This window comes from Rhincodon typus, chromosome 15, assembly GCF_021869965.1.
Source record: "Rhincodon typus isolate 14 chromosome 15, sRhiTyp1.1, whole genome shotgun sequence".
Lineage (NCBI taxonomy): Eukaryota > Metazoa > Chordata > Chondrichthyes > Orectolobiformes > Rhincodontidae > Rhincodon > Rhincodon typus.
This window is the reverse complement of record NC_063346.1, coordinates 3841738-3854686: the sequence shown is the minus strand read 5'-3', so window position 1 is coordinate 3854686 and position 12949 is coordinate 3841738. Positions and strand designations below refer to the sequence as shown.

Below are 12949 nucleotides of genomic sequence, written 5' to 3'. Positions count from 1 at the left end.
GTGTGCTGGGGTCACCTGTAGTGTGACATGAACCCAAAATCCCAGTTGAGGCTGTCCTCAAGGGTCCTTATAACAGCCTCTGCTTGGCGACTCTGTGTTATTGTGTATCTCGAAGTCCACCTTGGAGGATGTTTACCCGAAGATCCAAGGCCGAATGTCTTTGACCGCTGAAGTGTTCCCCCATTGGGAGGGAACATCCCTGTCCGGCGATTATTGCACGGTATCCATTCATCCGTTGTCATAGTATCTGCATGGTTTCGCCAATATACCATGCCTCAGGGCATCCTTGCCTGCAGCATATGAGATAGACAACATTAACTGAGTCACATGAGTATCTGCTGTGCACATGGTGGGTGGTGTTCCCAAATGTGATGGTAGTGTCCATGTCAAAGATCTCTCATGCCTTGCAGAGGTTGCCATGACAGAGTTGTATAGTGTTGTGGTCGATGTTGTCCTGAAGGCTGGGTAGTTTGCTGTGAACAATGGTCTGTTTAAGGTTTGGTGGTTGTTTGAAGGCGAGAAGTGGAGGCATGCATGTGTACACACACACACACACACACACACACACGCATGCATGAATCTATGGGGTGAATTTGCATTTGCAGATACATTTTATTTTGTTCAAAAAGCACACAATTTATAGACAGTCAATGTGGCATTCCTACTTTAGAAATAAAACCAGTCTGACTCCAAACCAAAACACAAACAGATTCTAAACAAGGCTTCACACCTAACATGCATTGTCTGATTTAAAATGTTACCTCTTCTTCACACTGATAAAACCTTTAGTTCTCACAGGACAGTGACTTGAAAGGAATTCAGGGATTTACATATTATATTAATCAATTAAAACCTTCTAATTGATTAAAGATTTAACAGGTTTGTTTAGTACATCCTCATCAATGGTGTGACCTTTTGATCTTTTACTTATAAATTCTGTCTCCGATATTACCTCTCTCACTAACACCTGAAGAAGGAGTAAAGCTCTGAAAGCTTGTGTTTTCAAATAAACCTGTTGGACTATAACCTGGTATCGTGCGATTTCTGAACTTGTCCACCCGAGTCTGACACCGGCACCTCCACATCATGTCTTTCAGTGCCAGCAAGTTATTGCAGCACTTAGCTCTTGGTTACAATCTCTGCAAAGAAAGCAAACAGCTAATTATAAACAGCACCAGGCCAAGAACTGTAGCTTTGTAGTAACAACATTGTTAGCTAAAAATGTTAAAAGCTGCTGTAACCCAACAGTGATATTTATAGTCATTTTGCTGCAAGCATTTCCAATGATTTTGTTCAGCCAGCTGAGATTGGATGACCACCTGCTCCCTTGTCATTCCATTGCAATTCTCCAGGGTTACATTTTACCAGACAAGTTGTTCTGATTGCTAAAATGCCTCGCTCTTTGGCATTACAATACAACTGCATAGTCTTAGGGTCACACTTTTGCAGATATTTCCTTTGATTCTTACTAGTAAAGGACATTATGCATAGTACATTTAATGCCAAGGTATGTGAGAATTCAAAGGGATTGTTCTCAAGATTCATTTAAGAGATAACTTCATTTTGACAGACGGCCCTGTCAGTTGTTCCTTCCCCTCCCCCAGCGCAATCAATGAAATGTAACACAATGCAGGCAAACTGTCTATGAATAAACACAAACAATCAGAATAATACAATGGGTAATCTTAGGAGTTAACAGAACTGCACCTGCTGAGAGTGCATATCAGGAATTCATGTCATCATCATTAGAGATTTCAGCTTCTGATAAAACAATAAACCAAGGCTCTGTCTGCAACTCAGGTGTACATTTTCCGAAGAAGGGTCCAGACCCGAAACGTCAGCTATCCTGCTCCTCTGATGCTGCTAGGCCTGCTGTGTTCATCCAGCTCTACACCTTGTTATCTCTGCACTTAAAGGATTCTGTGTCACTACTTAAAGAAGAGCAGGGCAGTTCTCCTTGGGATCCTATTCTTATTTCTCAACCAACAACACTATAAATATAGCATCTGCTAATTACTTCATTGCTTTTCTTTAGACATGTAAATTGAATGCCATGTTTCCTACATTATGTGTGGATCTTCTGGGCCCAGAGATGAAAAAAGAACTGCATTGGGCAAGATGATTTCAGACCAGATTCTCACCACTGCCCCAAGCTCGAACTTCCGACCCATCAATTGAGCTAAGGGCAGGCAAACATATCAGCTCAAGATGGGACAACAGTAGACCCACCCAACTGGTGAAGCAGGGAGAGAGGTTGAGTTTATAGGTGGAAAGCTCCTCAATCTGCACCTGTACCTGATTGAGGCATGATAGATAAGGCAGGGGCTGCTAAAACCCAACATCCTGTTCTTGTTACAGAACCTAGGGCTCCAGTCCCTGGGAGGACCTCCACCCTATGAGATCCTACCCTCACACCAAACATTACTTGCCTTTCCCGTGGGTGACCCTCTATCTGTGCAGTCTGGAAGAGAGGGTTGAGACTTTGACCTGGCAGCAGTCATATCCTATGCCATGGTGCTGCGGGCTTCTCAAGTTGCCAACCACTGACTGGGTGGCAGATACAGAAAACCACACTGCAGTGGTTCAAGAAGGTAGTTCATCATCAAATACACAAGGGTAACTAGAGGTGGGCAATAGCCCATCCAATGACGCCCACATTCCATGAGTGAAGTTTAAAAACTGCTAGGCAGCTCTGAGTTGAGATGGGAACAACTGCTGCAGATGTGTTCAATTGAGACAGTTTTGCTGCTCATGAACTTCCGTATTCAAAAGTCCAGACTTCCAATTGCCATATCTTAGTTTTGATGTGGAGGTGCCGGTGTAGGACTGGGGTAGACAAAATCAGAAGTCTATCTCATATGCTGCAGGCAAGGATGCCCAGAGGCATGGTATATAAGCAAAACTATGCAGATGCTCACACAACGGATGAATGGACACCACGCAATAATCGCCAGACAGGGATGTTCTTTCCCAGTCAGGGAAAACTCGGCGGTCAAGGACATTCAGCCTCTGATTGTCGGGTAAACATTCTCCAAAGCAGACTTCGAGATACACAACAAAGAATCACTGAGCAAAGGCTGATAGCCAAGTTCAGTACCCATGAAGATGGTCTCAACTGTGATCTTGGGTTCATGTCGTGCTACAGGTGACCCCACCATACTGTTCTGCATCTGTAAAATCTTCCTCACTGTCCTGGTTTGACAGCATCACCTTGGTAAATTGTTACTATCTCTCTACCTTAATTAGTTTGTATAGTTTTGAATTCGGCATGCAATTCCAGTCATTTAGTTTGTCTCCAGCACCACCTTATTTTAATTTTTTGAAATTATCTCTCTGCCTCATTTAATCAGATTATAGGTCATCCCATCGCTGGTTATTCAGCTGTTGACACTTGACTCGCCATGTAGGTCACCTGCAGAGACTTATCATCAGGCACTCCACTCATACCAGTTGTAGGATCTTCTGATCTCTCTGCCCATAAGCTCTGGGTCTGTGTGCTCTGCTCTCTCACTGCAGCTGACGAAGGGGCTGCACTCCGAAAGCATGTGTGATTTAAAATAAACCTGTTGGACTATAATCTGGTGTTGTGTGACTTTTGACCATATCTTAGTCTAGGTTATTTATGTTATTCTGCATTTTATATTTTAGTTTATTGCAAGTTTATTTTCTTTCTCTGCACGTTAGGTTACACTAAGCAGGAAAATACTGGAACAGTTTTTGAATATCTCTTAGACCACTATCTGAACTTATCAGGAATAAATTTAAGACTTGTACCTGATCGCTAAGGTAAAAACTTTCAGGGACCTTTAGCTTGCTGCCTTCTCTGATTTATATCATTAAGGAATTAAGGGATACGGTGAGAACGCGGGTAAGTGGATCTGAGTCCACGAAAGGATCAGCCATGATCTTATTGAATGGCGGTGCAGGCTCGAAGGGCCAGACGGCCTACTCCTGCTCCTAGTTCTTATGTTATGTTCTTATGTTATATTCTACTTATTTGGCTACGCAGTTCAACATTCTACTGGCTTTGTCGATCACTCTTCATTAAGTTAGTGATACGGTTAGCACTGAGTTGAGGACACACAGGTCTCTTTCAACCTATTAGTTATTTCAGCATAGTTCATTGGACTGCTTGATTTTCAAGCCTATGTGCAGAACCTTACATTCCATGAATTAAATTTTAACTGTAAATAGTGTTTCCACTTACATATTAGAATAACAAGAACAGTTGAGGACTCTAGTTATAGTTGTGGCTGCCCATTTGAAAGTCACCCTAGGCTCAAGTGACGGTTTTACGCTCAGGATTAAGAGTCAGTGGCAGAACAAATGAATATCTAGTGGTGATGGTGAAAGAGATAAAACTTTAAGTTACGAGAAGTCATTTACTTCAGGAAGAGAATTTATGTTTCCTTTAAGCAGACATGGAAAAAGTTATAGGAAAGCATCTCTATATTTCTTTCTCCAAGTCATCCTGCTTGTTGACACTGAAAACATGAGGCTGTTGCAAGGAACTTAAGAAAAAAATGCAGAATCTCAAGGCATGAGAAATGAGCAGAGGTCCTGCCTATGAGCAAATCAAAACTACATTGTAGTATATTATTCCATTTCCTCTGGCAATTTCTGATTATATTTCTCAACTTCCTTATCTACATATAATACTTTGAAGTATAGTCATTTTGATATTTGTCAAACAAATATTACATGGAAGATTTTCATTTTGATTTTTTTTTATTCTCATCCATGACACAAGGTAAAAGAAATAGGTTCAAAAACAGAAATTTCTGGAAAAGCTCAGCAAGACTGGCAGCATCTGTGGAGAGAAATCAGAGTTGACGTTTCCGGTCAGGTGACCCTTCCTCAGAATAGTTCTGAGGAAGATCACCTAACTTGAAACGTGAACTCTGATTTCTCTCCACAGATGCTGCCAGACTTGCTGAGCTTTTCCAGCAATTTCTGTTTTTGTTTCTGATTTACAGCATCTGCCATTCTTTCAGTTTTTAAAAGAAATAGGTGGTATACTTGCACTAGTAGAGCTTGCAAACGTATTCTGTGCATTTCTCAGCTAAGAGCTATCATGGAAAGAACAGAAAAAGAAGATAGGATGGAGGGTCTTGTATCAGCAAGTTGACAGAAATAACTTCAAAAATAGAAAGGGCTAAGGTGAGTAAAGGCATTGTTTCAGGTGTAAATCAAATTGATGCAAATTTCGAAATCTGAGGTGAACTATAGCTACCTCTGCAACTAGCCTCATTACTTTGAAGTACGAAGGTATTAATTAATTTGGATTTAAAAAAATGTTGCAACCACACCCCACTAAGAATCCAGGACCTCAACAGAAAATAGAAATTAAAATGGCAAGCACTGACAGCCATCTGCATTTGCCTGTGGAGCTGTTTGTCCCCTTCACCTCAAGGTCAGGGAAAGAATCTAACAAAACACTCCAATAATATAAATGGACCAGCAGACCAATAAAACAGCAGTTAGATTAATTATAATGCAAAAACATGACTAATCTGAAAAAAGCTTTGGTTAAGAAAAGCACTGACAAACTGCTGCTCCTTCACTGAAATTTCAGAGGCTCATTACAGTCCATTTCACATCAGGCTAAATAATACATTACTGTCTGGAGAGCTGTCAATCTGATAAAACAAAGCATCTCAACTTCGAATGAACAGATTATTAAAGCATAACCAGAGATGAGCAGAAGAATTACAAATGGCACAACCTCAGAGGAACATAACAACAACTAGTGCTAACAAATGTGCTTAATGTAGAAAAATGTCCCAAGGCACCTGACAGAAGTGTAATCAGGTGTCTGAAAATTGATGTCAAGAAATGGAAAAAATATATTAGGAGGGGTGTCTAAAAGCTTGGTCAAAGAGGTTGTTTTCCAGGACCTTTAGGGATAGAGTTTTAGAATTTGGGGCATAGACAATTGAAGGCCAGGTTGCCAATGGTGGGATTGAGGGAATGAGTAACGCACCATGGAGGGACTATTAAGAGACTGAACACAAAAACCAATGTGACCTGCAGCATTTGCTGGGACAGGATTGGAATTGGCAGCAAGGCTCTTGCATGAGCCAAAGGCAATGGCTTTGGTATTCTTAATGTTTAAGTGGAGATAATTTTGGTTCATTCAGCTTTGAAAGTCAGTAAAGTAATTTCTAAGCACAGAGGCAGTGGAGGAAACAAGAGTGGTCCTGTAAAGGCTGAGCTAGGTGCAAACAGCATTAATGTAGATTGAGATTGCATTTCTTTGGATGATGTTGTGATGGAGCAATATGTAGATAAATGTCCTAGGGGAGATACTTAGAGAATTCAAGAATTGCAAGAACTATTATGGATAGATCCATCTGCTGCAGATTTACTGGTGAGGATGAGGTCAAGTAAATTTTGGTTCCCTCACCACTTGCTGCAGACCCAGTCTAGCAGTTATGCCCTTTAGGACTTAGCCACCTTTTTCAGTAGTGCTACCGTGCCACTGATAGTGATGGACTTTGAAGTCCTCTGACCAGAGATCTAGGCCTTTACCACCCACAGTGCTTCTTCCAAGTGGAGTCCAACATGGAAGAATACTGATTTATCATCGGAAGGGTGGGGTATCAGTAGGCGGTAAACTGCAGGATGTTTTCTTGTCCATGTTTGACTGGATGCCATGACATCCAGAGTTAATGTTGAGGACTTCCAAAGCCAAATCCCTCCCAACTGTGTATCACTGTGTTGCTCCCTCTGGTAGATCTGTTCTTTCAGTGGACTGGATATCCCAGGGACATCAAGGGTATTGCCCGGGACATTGTAATGTAATGAATATGTGAAGTTGTTGCTTGATTAGTCTGTGGGACAACTCTCAACTTTGGGACAAGCTCTCAGATGTTAGTAAGGAAGATTGTGCAGGGCTGACGGGACTGGTTTTGCTGTTGTAATTTCTGGTACCTAGGTCAATGCTGGGTTGTCTGTCTGGTTTCATTGCTTGTTTTAGATTTTGTAGAGGTTTGGTTGCATGCCAGGCCATTGCAGAAGCCAAGTGAGAGTCAAACATATTTCTCTGGGTCAGGAGTCATAAATACCAAGTACGTGGTAAGGCATCAGATTTACTTCCATAAAGGACTTCAGTGATATTAGTGAACCTGATCAGTTTTAATTACAATCGACAATGGTTACGTGATTAGATCATCTTTTAATTCCTGATTTTACTGAACTCAAATTTCACCATTTGCCATGGTGGAATTTGAACCCATGTCCCCATAGCAGCCTGGGCTCCACTGTACTACTACTCTCCATGGTGGCTCATTAGTGATATTTGCATTACATCTTTTCGGTCCAAAATCTGTAATGTTGTTACTGGCTACCTTGATGGTAACTGGCACTCAACTCTCTAATCTCTATTCTGTTATCGTTTACCTATAGTAAGTCACACATTACTTAAAATTCCTATCTTTAATGATCATTAAAATTACAAAACAATTAACAAAATCCAGCAATACAAGAACAATTGTAAACTTTTTATCACATTTGTGCAGTTTTCATCGAGGAATGCATATATCATGAAATCTTGAGAAATGCATATGATTTCTTAAAACTCAACCCCAGTGAACAACATTGCACCAGAACTGAGCATTCAAGAAGTCATTTAGAATAACGTAATAAAATATAGTTTATCACAATTTGTTTAAGCAAAGTATCATAAGCAAACATAGATTTACAGATTTGAATCTTTTACTAATTTCTCTCATTGTCTACACAACCTTGTCCCATAGTTGGTTTAAATTGTATTGTATCATCTTTTCGCAGGCGGAAAGCAGCCCCACCGGATGCAGATTTCTTCATTGGTGTCAAAAGAAATCCTGCAAATAATTTTTAAAATATTAGCAATTATGCAGCAGGTTGGATAAGTGCTGCAAAGAGACATCAAGGAAGTGCTCTTCTGACAGTTCAGTTTGTTAAAGCCTTTTATGGTTGATACTTTTGTGCAGGGACTAATTCAGAGGACAGGTCAATCACACTAGGTTAGGACTAGAGTCCACATATAAACTCAGCCTGAGTGAAGATGGTAGATTTCTTTTCCTAAAATCTTTTTGTTTTGCAACCATCCAAAAGGTTTTTTTTGCCATTTTTTAAACTGAATTTCAAAACTCAAAATGCTATGGAGGGATTTAAACTCATATCCTCTACACATTAGTTCAGGCCTGTGGATTACTGCTTCCATAACACAACTATCACCATTCCGACAAGTGAACCTTTCTGAAAAGAAATAACTTGCAATTATAAACAGCACTTATTGAATTTTCTTGGAAAGTCAACTTTTTTTTTTACATAATCATACATAAATGGAAATTAAAGCAAGCACCACTGGTGTAATACTACAACTTAGAAAGACTCATGTTTCAAACTCAGTTCTAGTGGATACTTTCTCCAGAAAGGGGTGGCACGGTGGCTCGGTGGCTCAGTGGTTAGCACTGCTGCCTCACAGCACTAGGGACCCAGGTTCAATTCCATCCTCGGGTGACTGCCTGTGTGGAGTTTGCACATTCTCCCTGTGGTGCATGGGTTTCCTTCAGGTGCTCCAGTTTCCTCCCACAGTCCAAGGATATGCAGGTTAGGTGGGTTGGCCATGCTAAATTGCCCATAGTGTTCAGGGATGTGTGGATTAGAGGGATAGGTCTGGGTGGGATGCTCTTTGTGTCAGTGTGGACTTGTTGGGCCAAAGGGCCTGTTTCCATGATGTAGGGATTCTATGAAAGATCCCCTCCTTGAATGTTCATTCAATTTTCCTTGAATTAACCCAAAAGAATGCCATAGTCCTTCAAAATTTACTGCAATTCTCCTGAGTATTCCAATGATTCTATTCCTCGAGGTTCAAATTTCAAGGAGATTCTTTTTTTGGCTAAGCAACCTTCCAATTTTCTTTGAACCCTCATGATTGTATTCCCCTCAGCTCCTTGTCATGGCTTTGGCCATACTTGGGCTGCTTCTCCCAGTCTGCACCCAAGCTTCTGGTACAGCTTTTCTCAAGCTAATTATTCAAGCTGCAACAAGGCAGAAAATCACTGCAGATAACTGTAAGGTATAGCAAATTGTACAACTGCTTTCCCCTCATAAAATCCAATCTGAATTGCCTATTTCTGTCAGCAAACATATCCTGATAAATTAAACAATAAAAACCTACCAAGGTGCCACCCTGAATCATTGTCTCTTAGTAAAGTTAAAGGTTTTTGAATGGTTCAAACAGAAATACAAACAAATTTGGACAGAATGACAAAACTGGTTTAAGAATGTTCAAGAGTTTGAGCTTGGCTTTAGTGAATTTTCCTGCTTTACCTCTGCATTATGTTGCACCAACAGATATCCTGAATCCAAAAAACCTTGCCTAAGCCTGAGTGAGAAATGTATCATATCTTACACTACCATGCTAATCCATTAGACATTCACAAATTGTTCTGTTGCAGCAGTTTGTTAGCAGAGATTTTGAATTCACAAATATTGAATTTACACAGTAAGCAAGAATTTAAAACAAATCAAGATCCCAAAGTTGAAGGAGGCTAGGTACCCATCTTTCTCTGCACCTTAGAAAATATCCTGACACTGGAACCCTCCCTCTGCTAAGATAGAAACCTAAAACTGGCAGTTGATCATGACTCATCACATGCAATAGCATAAAAAAAACGAGTTATTAATGAAGGAAGTTTTCACTGCCTGAGAAAAAAGTGAAATATTCTTCCAAGACAAGAAAAATGAAACATGAAAGCTCACATATTAATATTTTAATTCATGCACAGCTCTTTCCAACTTCATGCTCATTGAAGAATTGTGACTATTCCATTACTGCCTATTCTTATGACCTATTTGTGATCGTAAACCAATGTCCAAGCATTGAACCTGAAAACCTCTGAATTATTCATAGCTCCCTGGGAGATATTAACATTATTAAATTTTATATCAGTGGCACTTCAGAAACAATTGATAAGACTAATAATTATAAACACATTATGTATCGACTGAGAGATGAGAATAATCACAGAATGATCAGCAATTCTTTGTGTCTTGCATACATGCATGCTTGATTATACCTATTCTATCTCTGACTTATCATTCCAAAGATCTGCACCATTACACTAGCCTTCAATTTATCTTTTTCTACTTTCTCTGTGGGAAATATTAACACATTCCCAAGAATTTATATACTATCTTCTGAAAGGCAAAATAACGTAGTCTTTCTGCAAATTTTTCAAAGATTTAGTATTCAGCAACAAAATAATGTGGAGATAATAAAACATGTAGAATAACCTGACAAACAGTAATCTGAACTAGATTTCTGTAATTCCTCCTGAAATTGGGTGGGATTGCAGAGAAAAATGTGGGAAAATTCAGATGGGCGGTCAACTGTCATCTCACTCAGATGAGATTTCCATGCTTCCATTTACAATGACCACTGGTTGTTCATTTCTCATCTGACACAAGGAAGGATTCTTTTGTTTATTTCAATTGTTCATGGAATGTGAGCATAACTCAAGTGGCCAATTTTCATTCCCTAAATGTCCAAGAAGGTGTTGATGAGCTATCTCCTTGAACCCATGCAGTATTGTAGGTGCACCCACAGTGATCTTAGGCAAAGAGTTCCAGGATTTTGATCCAGCAACAATGAAAGAACAGCAGTATAGTGCTAAGCCAGGAGTATGGGATGTTCATACAGCCTTCTTTTTCTCCCATTTACTGTTCAATGCTGAATGATCATGCACTAGCGACTGTGACAGAACTGCAGAAATTTGATCCGATTCTTTGCGGAATCATTTAGCTATGTCTGGACCATGTTGTTTCTATTGTTTAGCTTGTATGCAATCCTGTGTTGTAGCAATACCAGGTTGGTATCTCATTTTTAGGTATGCCTAGTTCGCCTGGCATTTGTTTTACAGTCCTTATTGAACCAAGGTTAATTTCCGGCCTTTATGGCAAGTTACAGGGTGTGATGGATTCAATTCTGTTGCTGCTGGATGCCCAGTTTTTAAACTGTTCAATCTGTTCTGACTCTACCTCATTGTAAAAACCCCCCAAAGAACTGTGGATGCTGTAAATCAGGAACAAAAACAGAAGCTGCTGGAAAAGCTCAGCAGGTCTGGCAGCATCTGTGAAGAAAAAATCAGTTAACGTTTCAGGTCCAGTGACCCTACCTTAGAACTTAGTTCTCTAGTTTTATGTCAACATGTAGGACCATCTACATGTTGACATAAAAAGCTCTCCTATACACATTTCAAGAAAAGTGCCCCTTCTAAACCCTTTGTGTTTTGATTATCCCAATTAGTTTTGCGGTAGTCAAAATCCTGTAATACAATTACCTCTTTTTACATGCCTTAGTGAATTGACTATGTGTCTACTCCTCAAATGTCTGTTGACTGTTTGGAAGCCTATAATACACTCCTAACAGTGTGATTGTCCCATTTTTGTTCCTAAGTTTTACCACAAAGCCTCATTCGATGACCATTTCAAGATATCATCCCTCCTTACTGTTGTGATTTTAACAAGATCAGCTAGGTAGACCTCACAGAATATGAGTTCCTTGACTGGGGCTGTTAATCTGGTCTAATCGGGGAGCCCTGGCTGATAGATAAAAGCAGGAGTGTCAGACATTCTGACAGCTGGCTCTGAGGGAGCTGGATCAGGGTCAAGGATTTTGCACAAATAATTAAAGTGTGTCTTGATGATGGGATACCGGCCTCTGTGGAGTTATTTCAGTGGCGATGAGAGTAAAGCATGTCCTGAAGAAACTTGCTTGCAACAGTCGTCTTTGAATTGGGGTAAGCAATGCTTGCATCATGTTGTTATTTGGGAAGCTTGTCTCATTCAACCTTGCTGTGGAAGACTGGGCCCAGTATGTGGAAAGAATACATTAATTTCTCTGGGCAAATGACATTGGGGCAGATGAAAAGACAGGAGTAATTCCCCTGAAAGTTTGTGAACGCACAGCTTTTTCAGTTATTAGGAGCCTAACTTTCCCTGAAGCACCAGATACTATAACATTTCAAGAGTTGACAGATTTAGTAAAGTAATATTACAACCCCAAGCCTCCTCTAATTCTGAGGTGCTATCAGTTCTACTCAGCAATTTGAGAGCTGGGGATTCCATATTGGGATTTTTGACTAGGATAAGACAACTGGCAGAGGAATGTGACTTTGGTTTAACCCTCAATAAGATGCTGAGAGACCATTTAGAATGTGGGATTAATGCTGTAACCATGCAAAAGCATCTACTTCAAACAGGCACTACAACTGACTTTATTGTTGAAAAATGTAGCAAGTAAAGCATATGAGTTACAGGGTATTCTGATGGAAATGGACACCCTCAACAGTCCAGCTGAGCTTGGGGAACACTACTTGAGTGAAGGCAGTTGCATAGCCTCACACAGGGTGTGAACAGAGGGACTCGAGTTCAGCCTGCAGCAAAATCCCAAAACAAAACCATGCCTTGGCCAAATGGTTAAAATTCTGAGGAAGGGTCACCGGACCCAAAATGTTAACTCTGTTTTTTCTTTCACAGATGCTGCCAGACCTGCTGAGCTTTTCCAGCAACGTTGTTTTTGTTTGTGGTTAAAATTGTCTTCAGGATCCAGACTGGCAAGCCATTGTAGTTGCAGCCAGTATATAGACTCAAGACAGCAAAAGAGTCCAATTAGACCTAAATGAAGTAAGAGAACTCATAGGCCGGTTTCCAGAAGAGTGCACACCCTGGAAAGTCCACCTACTTCTGGTTTGGAACAGTTAATTTGCTTAGCAACATCCAAATCAGAACCAATCAAAGCCACCCACCATTGCCCCACCCACCACCGACGTCACCCCACCCACCGCTGATGTCACCCCACACACCGCCCAGTCGCCCCTAACTCCACCCCAACAGCCACCAGATCTACAGCCAAACCCAGCCCTAAGCCCTGCTGGGTCTTCACCATCCCCCCAGACCT

The 12949-nt window shown here is 40.6% G+C and overlaps 1 protein-coding gene across 1 annotated transcript in view; it reads right to left on the bottom strand.

The window, feature by feature from the left end:
• Positions 1 to 1077: 1077 nt before the first annotated feature.
• The window catches only part of LOC109928292 (telomere repeats-binding bouquet formation protein 1), a 123590-nt gene continuing 111718 nt past the window's right edge, over positions 1078 to 12949 (bottom strand). Inside the window, exons 13-14 of the mRNA XM_048605947.1 lie at positions 7746 to 7844; positions 1078 to 1139 (exon numbers count right to left, since the gene is read on the bottom strand). Coding sequence (XP_048461904.1) covers positions 1120 to 1139; positions 7746 to 7844 — 119 coding nt within the window. The 3' untranslated portion in view covers positions 1078 to 1119. The remainder of the gene's footprint in view (positions 1140 to 7745; positions 7845 to 12949) is intronic.